The 7,188-nt window shown below is 46.6% G+C and overlaps 1 protein-coding gene across 1 annotated transcript; it reads right to left on the bottom strand.

Moving 5' to 3' along the window:
* Window positions 1–113: 113 nt before the first annotated feature.
* Window positions 114–5,105, bottom strand: LOC136750774 (ICOS ligand-like). Its single transcript, XM_066705828.1, has 6 exons — window positions 4,922–5,105; window positions 3,898–3,963; window positions 3,431–3,751; window positions 2,799–3,092; window positions 2,399–2,542; window positions 114–2,144 (listed from the first exon to the last, which is right to left on the bottom strand). Exons 2-6 carry the CDS (start codon window positions 3,956–3,958, stop codon window positions 2,044–2,046), a joined length of 921 nt encoding a protein of 306 aa, XP_066561925.1. The 5' UTR covers window positions 3,959–3,963; window positions 4,922–5,105; the 3' UTR covers window positions 114–2,043.
* Between the last annotated feature and the right edge of the window lie 2,083 nt (window positions 5,106–7,188).

The following is a 7,188-nucleotide window of genomic DNA, read 5'->3' as shown; positions in this document are numbered from 1 at the left end:
ACTATTGTTTCTGTTAAACTTAATTTATCTAATTGTACATGTTTGGTTTCAGATGTTTTTTTTTTTAATGGACAAAGGAGAACAAAGTCTAGTACAAAATGAAGTTCAAAAACAATGTGTAATTATGCTTTATTAGGTACACACTCTTTCCTTTCAACTCAAAAGTAAGGAGACAGGAAATGAGTGATACAACTAGATAAAAAAACAACAGACCTGCAACAATCAACACAACGATTGTGATATTCACTGAACTCTGACTTGTAATATGTTGTGTCCTTTTGAATTTGACAGATTTCATGAGGAGCAACAACACAATCAATGAGGAGATGAATATTAAACCTATGGGATGAATGTGGTGCTTCTAGTGCCATGATTTGTTGATTGTAACAATTTAAGGAAGGAAATCATAGGGAAATCTCATATCTTGTTTGGAGTTGTTTCTGCATGTTTTTTTGCAAAAAAGTCACCACTGGCAGCACATTTCAATGACGAGGAATGGGTCGCAAAACTCGCTTACCTGTGCGACATTCAACCTGCTCAACAAACTAAATCTGTCACTTCAGGGGAGAATGACATCTGTCTTTAAATGGAACTGTGGGGACGGCGAGTGGACAGGGGCATATTTGACATGTTCCAAACATTAGCCGGGATTTTGGGAGAGACTGGGCCGTCTTTCTCCCAGCTGGTACGCGATCACCTAGCTTCGCTGTCAACGGAGTTCGAGCATTTGTGAAAGTTCCAGTTGAATCGTCCATGTCTGTGCAGGAAGAAGATCAACTCCTTGAGGTTGCAAATGACTGTGGCCTTAAAATAATTTTGAGATAACTTAATTTCTGCCGACCTTCTGGATTAAAATCAAGGCTGAATATCGTGAGATAGCCACAAAAGCACTGAAAACATTGCTTCTGTTTCCAACATCCTGTCTCTGCGAAGCAGGGTTTTCCGCAATGACGGCAATGGTAATCTGCCAACCGAAAGCTTGACTCTGAAATAATGGCTGTAATTTATTGTGTTTTCTCAGCGCAATCCCAGTGTACTTTATTTCCTCGTTCTGATGGGAGTCTGCACTAGTAAAACAGAGCAACTGATTGAGGGCACTGACTGCTGCTGTGCCGTGTTGCTGGGCGGGGCCAGGCCTCGAGGAGAACCCTCTCACCACCGGCATCAGAAACAGGAGGTCCTTGCACCAGTGCCACCCTCAGACCCAACAACTATGCCGTATTGCAGCACTTTTACTCGGGTAACACTTTCCACACGCACTCCATTAACATTGAATCACTCTTAAAACTGCAAAGATTAATGTAGGATGCAATTGCCAGGTTAACTATAGGACCGGAGGCGGTAAGCTCTGATGTATCCAATCTATATTATGTAATAGGTGGGCACTTGATTCAAGTCATGAACAACGTCATGAAAGGCATCGACCACATCAAACCAGAGGAGCTTTTCCAGATCAGCAGGGACACACGCACCCGGGACACAAATGGAAATTGGGCTTCAAGGCATTCAAGACAGAAAACAGGAGACACTTCTTCACACAGAGAGGCGTCACAACCTGAACAAACTCCCCAGCGATGTGGCTGAAGAGACAATTTGGGAACATTCAAAAACAGACTGGATAGGATCCTTGATCACTTAGTTATTCATGGACACTAAACAAGCGCGATGAGGTGCTCCTCTCATTTGTAAACTTTCTTATGTTATTAAAAGCAGGCATCTGCGAACGCACACAGCCCACTGAAAACAGCCCAGACTAGGACAGACACTTTTCTAAGAACAGAAGCCCGGTGAGATGAAGGGCCTGAGATGTTTCATGGAGCCCACAGCACTGCATTGAGTGAACTGTGTCAATGTGTCCCATCTGGCCCGTGGTGTAGCGCGGAGGGGCTAGGGCCTCAACTCATCCCTCTCACAGCTGCCGGGCCCTTGCAACACCGGCTTGGCCCGTCACCTGGTCAGAAATAGACAGTGTGCTGGAATCAGTGCCCTGAACTACTCGTCCTCCCTGCGGCCTCCATGGGGGGGTGTGGACCGTCCTGTCTGCTACACGTCCGTCTCGGTCAGACTGTCCAGCAGCTCTGTGTCCACCATCATCCCCCCCCACTCCTCCAGGCTGCCACTGCTGCCACCGCCCTTCAACTCCTCTGCAGAGACCAGAGAGAGACGGGAAGGTTATTGGGGAGAAAAGACCATCACTGAGGCTGAACATCCATTGATCTTGAAACCCCTAATACAGAAACAGCTGTGAGGCTGAATTTAAGCCAAGCTGAATGCCCTCTCCAGTGTCACTGGTATCTTGAATCAATCTGCAGAGTTTTCACAAGCTGACACACAGTCACAGGTCCTGGTTATCCAGCTGCTGCTGTTGCAGTGCGGGTGATGCAGAGGGCACAGGTACCTGTCCATGTCCGCGACTTCCTCATGGACTTCCTGTCCAGGCTGATCTGATAGCACAGGGTCGCTGCCACCATGACAGCCACAGCCACACACAGTGCCGCGCTGAACACCCACTTCACCCCCAAGCCATGGGCCTGAACGCTGTCTGGACACACAGACACCCAGCAGGACAGTCAGACACCAGTTCCCATGAGCACGTGCAGTTACAGCCCTGGACATGTGTGTTAAAGGGATCAAGAACACTCACTCATACTAATCAGTTACAAAGTAATATCTCTACAGCCTGCGTTCAGAACACACAGAGAGGGAGCCTTACTGAAGCAGAACTGGACTGGACCACAGCTGACAGGACCTGAGAGGGACATGGACACACACACAGACACACAGACGCATATCCTTACAGCTCCTCTCTGATGAGCTCCTGCTCTCGTTGAGTCGGGGGTTTTCAATGGTGCAGCTCACAGAGATGTCCTGTGTGGAGTGGACACTGACTGTGAGGCGGCTGGAGACACTGACCAGCCCAGTGACAGGGTCCTGAGTGTGGTGTGTCCTCTCTGTGTCCACAGGGGGGCGCTGTGAGTTAAGCAGCCAGTGGACCCTGGGCTCAGGAAAGCCCCCCGAGGAGGAGCAGCTGAACTGGGCGTCTCCTCCCTCTGGGACTGGGACTCTGTGCAGCTCTGGCTCTGAGTAACGGGCTGTAGAGAGGAGAGCAGTGTGAGGTCACTGTCGCACTTTCCATCAGCACATTAGTGTCAGTGTTAATATACAGCTGCAATCAGCTGATCATTGTGGTTTATTGCTCAGAGGTCTCCTCCTTAATTCTCAAACAACTGAACCACAAATCCTATTTCAACTGCACTTCCCCACAGTAACACTCCCCACACTGTACAATTATAACACACAGCCCCACACTACTGTATCTGAAAGTGAAACTCCTGAGATTTGGCACAGCCATTCTTCAGGTGTGTATTTATCTGGACTGTATTTCCTCTGTGAGTGAGACCACCGGTGTCCCCTCAGTGCGGGAGCTGACCTGCTGCAGTCAGACACACCCGGCACAGCCGCTCTGCTGTCTGCTGCCCGGCGGTGCTGCGGTAGCAGTGGTAGTCCTGCGCGTCTGCCAGGGTGATGCTGGAGAGCCGGAGGGACAGGTCTCCGGAGCGGCGGTCCGCAGCGAGCAGCTGGGCTCTCCCGCTGTAGGGGGGCTCCTCTCCCGACACTGAGCTGTGCACCATGGCGCCCTGGCTGCTCCTCCACTCAACGGTGCCATTCCCCATCTCCAGGTCCTCTGCATGGTGATCCACACAAGGCAGCGTCGCCCATCCCCCAACAACCCCCACAACACAGGGCTGTCCTGCAAGGTTTTAAACACAGTGGGGTCAGAAGCTGCTGTGCTAGTGCCTGCTCTGTTTCATGCCTGTCACTGTGCCACACACATTAGCTCAGTGCTCATTTCAATGTGGCAGGCCTGTGTAGGACATCAGTGTGTGTAGGTCATACCTGTGGATAGGCAGCAGTCCACGCAGCCCAGCAGCAGCATGGCTCTCCAGATCAGAAGCATCCCCCCTGCGGAGGAGAGCAGTGTGAGTTGGGGTTAAACAGCTACTCATCTGTCAGACCCCCTCATCTACACTGACAAGAGTACAGCTCGGTGTGTGCAGCACTGCACTGGGGTGAGGCGCTGGGGTCACAGCTCGGTGAAATATTTTCTGGGCACAAAAATTACTGTGGAGAAAGTTGTTGCACTTCCTCCAGTTTGAGCATGTCAAACATACCGATCTGTTTATTCATTCTGGAAACACTGAGGAGTCGCGTGTGTTGTGACCCGGGGTGGACCAGGCTCTGATACCCCAGCCCCCCACACTGCCCCTGGACTGTAGTGTGCAGTAGGGTGGAGAAGTCTGGACTCTGGAGTGGAGGTCATGGGTTCAATCCCAGGTGGGGGACACTGCTGTTGTATCCAAGGGACTGTACCTAGATTAATACCTAGTATAAATTGGTCAAATGTGATATGTTATAACAATCGTAAGTCACCCTGGATAAGGGTGTCTGCTAAGAAATTGAGTAGTAGTAGTAGTAGGAATGTTCAGGGGGCCCTCCTGCTGAGGGGGAAACCCACTGCAGTGGCACTACCATGGTTTTCTTCCTATAGTTATACATTAATATGACATAGATACATCAACCTGGAATAATATCACAAACCATCACCCAGATTATTTATTTGATCCATTGAAAACTACTGCTGTTAACATAACTACTAATATGAATGAGATTGAGAGGGATGAATGAACCGACCTCAGGTTTCCTTTAGACAAACACGACATATTTACATGACAAGATAAATGGTAGGGGACACGCTTGGGCAGAAATATGTTCCCACAGGAGCGGCCCGTCTGGCGGACAGCAGCGTCTGAATCGAGGCCTGCTCACCTGCCCTTCCTGTTTGAACATCATTACTCATGTCCTGTTCACTATGATTGACGCTGCTGTTTCACACACAACCACTGAATCCTCCTCCACTAACCTGGCCACGCTGCGGTGCAGTCCAGTAAACAGATTTTCTCACCCAGTTTCGTTATTTGTTGTATTATAAAGGAGATCAAACGCTCCTGCAGACAGCCGGTTGATCCTCCAGAGTCCCCGAGCCGCTGCTCCCTCCCCGGCTGCCTCGGCCGCGCCTCACCGCTCAACTGGTCCTGCCGCTTCCAGCAGTAGAGACACGCAGGGTCATGTCAGTATAATTGCTTAATTACATGTTGAAAGACCTGAGGTCTTGTCAAATTTAAATAGGCCTACAATAAATGACATATCAGCTCTGCATAAATATTCAAATATATATTAATATGTATATATATTTATTTTAATTGAATATGTAAAATGTTGTTGTATAGTTCTGTCTGTCTGTCTCTCTCCCCCTGCGCACCCACTTTTCTGGCTCTATGTGCAAAACACGTTGAACCACTCTCTCCCCCACAGTCCTTTGCGCATCCCAGAATGCATTGCGGAGGAAGCAGTGACGTCGCCCCAATGCTTGGTAACTCCACCCTCCAAAGAAGGAAGAGGAAGTAGAGAAGCGAGGGCTGAGCCAATCCACATGCACATCCGGGACACTGCCCTCTGCTGATTGGACATTATGCACCTTTTGCAAAGAGGTTTGCCGCCATTTTGGACTGTGGGACACAGTTACAGCACACAACCTGTACCGACACCATGAGCTCGACAGGCGAAGTCGAAGTGGAAAAACAACAGAAAGTCATGTTCATCAATGAACTGCAACAACTATCAGTTCTATAGTAAACAGTCTTGCCTTTCACCGTTTCACAAAGATCCTGACAGGTAATTATTCACAAAAGTGTAGAAAGTATTTTCAAGTGCGAGCGATGCTAGCGCTAGTACACCTGCTGACATCACGTTTCTTTTGCTACTACTGTACTGTATCTTCCTTTAGAAACTGCAGGTCCTACACTACAGTAGCCTTAAAACATAATATTCATTTCGATTCATATGGATGTGCCTCAGTAAGAATGGGGTTATTCAATTAAATACAGTGGCCGAATTCAATTAATTGATAACCTATTATTGTCTGTAAGACATGCTAAGGACACCACTTTGTTATAAGGTGATAAAGAATGATACATTACAGTACCCAATGTGAGACTACATAGTCTGCCTGTAGCCTATACTTACCCTCCTGCTTTAGAATTAATGTAGCCTTGTTTTTTTCTTCTCAGTATCTCTTGTTAGTTGTAATATTGAAATTGTAAATAAGGTAAATGAATGAATGAATGTGCAGGGTGGGTGCAGAACCTCAGGAATGCATCTTTGATGGGGATGAGCTCTCAGCCGCTCATCAGAGCTACAGGATGTGTAGCGCACATTTTCACCCAGCCAGTTTAAGAGGCCATCTAATGTGTATGTATATACTGAAAAACATATCACAATCAAATAGAAAATGCTTTTAGAAAAAAATCAGCCAATAAAAGGTATCAGTTTATCTTTTTGATTATCTTGTAGCCATGCAGGATTGAAATGGGATGCAGTGGCCACAAGGGTTAATGCCCCTAACCCACCACCCCCACTGGACTTGGAGTTAAGGAGAAAGCCACCAAAGAAACGTCAGTTCAGTACGTAAGAGTCTCATTGTTTAAATACAGGGATAGTGAGTGCCTATCACATTATCCATTTAGGAGTGAGTCTTATTGTCTGTTAATTGACAGTAATACCTTGTTGTATTGCTGTAAATTGATTTTAATTAATATTTTTCCAAATATGTGTGGGTTGGCCTGGGAAGGAAGCTGTTTATCCGTTGTATGGAGATTGTGAGTGAGTGCAGGGGAGTGGTGTGTGACAAGGAGTAGTGCAAAAAGTCACTTACCTACATGGTTACACTATATATACAGATCAGAATTCATCACATTTTACGCAGCCAAATTCGCAGAAACTCAGAGCCAGATCAGAAGCACAATAGAACATTTCTCATCAGTCATCAGTAAATCATGTCGTTTGTCATTTTCGTTGTTTAATAAATTAAATTCTGAATGAATGGTTTACACATTTCTGCTTTGATTCTTTAACAAATGGATTAAGCAAGTAAATAATTTGTATGAATATTTTATAGTATTTTATATATATCTATATATATAATTGTTTAACACATGCTATTTTGGTAGAGGCATTCAATATATGGCGATAAAATATTTATAATTTTGTTTGTACTTTTATACAGCAATTTGTTGGAGGGACTTTTTACTGGATTCACAGTCCAAAATGGTGGAGTCCAATCTGCTGCGC

Source organism: Amia ocellicauda, chromosome 6 (assembly GCF_036373705.1).
Source record: "Amia ocellicauda isolate fAmiCal2 chromosome 6, fAmiCal2.hap1, whole genome shotgun sequence".
Classification (NCBI taxonomy): Eukaryota; Metazoa; Chordata; class Actinopteri; order Amiiformes; family Amiidae; genus Amia; species Amia ocellicauda.
Note: the sequence above shows the minus strand (reverse complement) of the source record. Positions and strands in the feature narration are given on the sequence as shown.

What these genes read in the sequence shown, in the direction of transcription:
- LOC136750774 (XM_066705828.1), bottom strand. Translation starts at nt 3,958, where the DNA reads ATGCTTCTGATCTGGAGAGCCATGCTGCTGCTGGGCTGCGTGGACTGC. An exon ending in GGTGTGTCTGACTGCAGCAG is followed by an intron (nt 3,093 to 3,430) that starts GTCAGCTCCCGC and finishes TCCTCTCTACAG; the next exon opens with CCCGTTACTCAGAGCCAGAG. An exon ending in GAAGTCGCGGACATGGACAG is followed by an intron (nt 2,145 to 2,398) that starts GTACCTGTGCCC and finishes TGGTCTCTGCAG; the next exon opens with AGGAGTTGAAGGGCGGTGGC.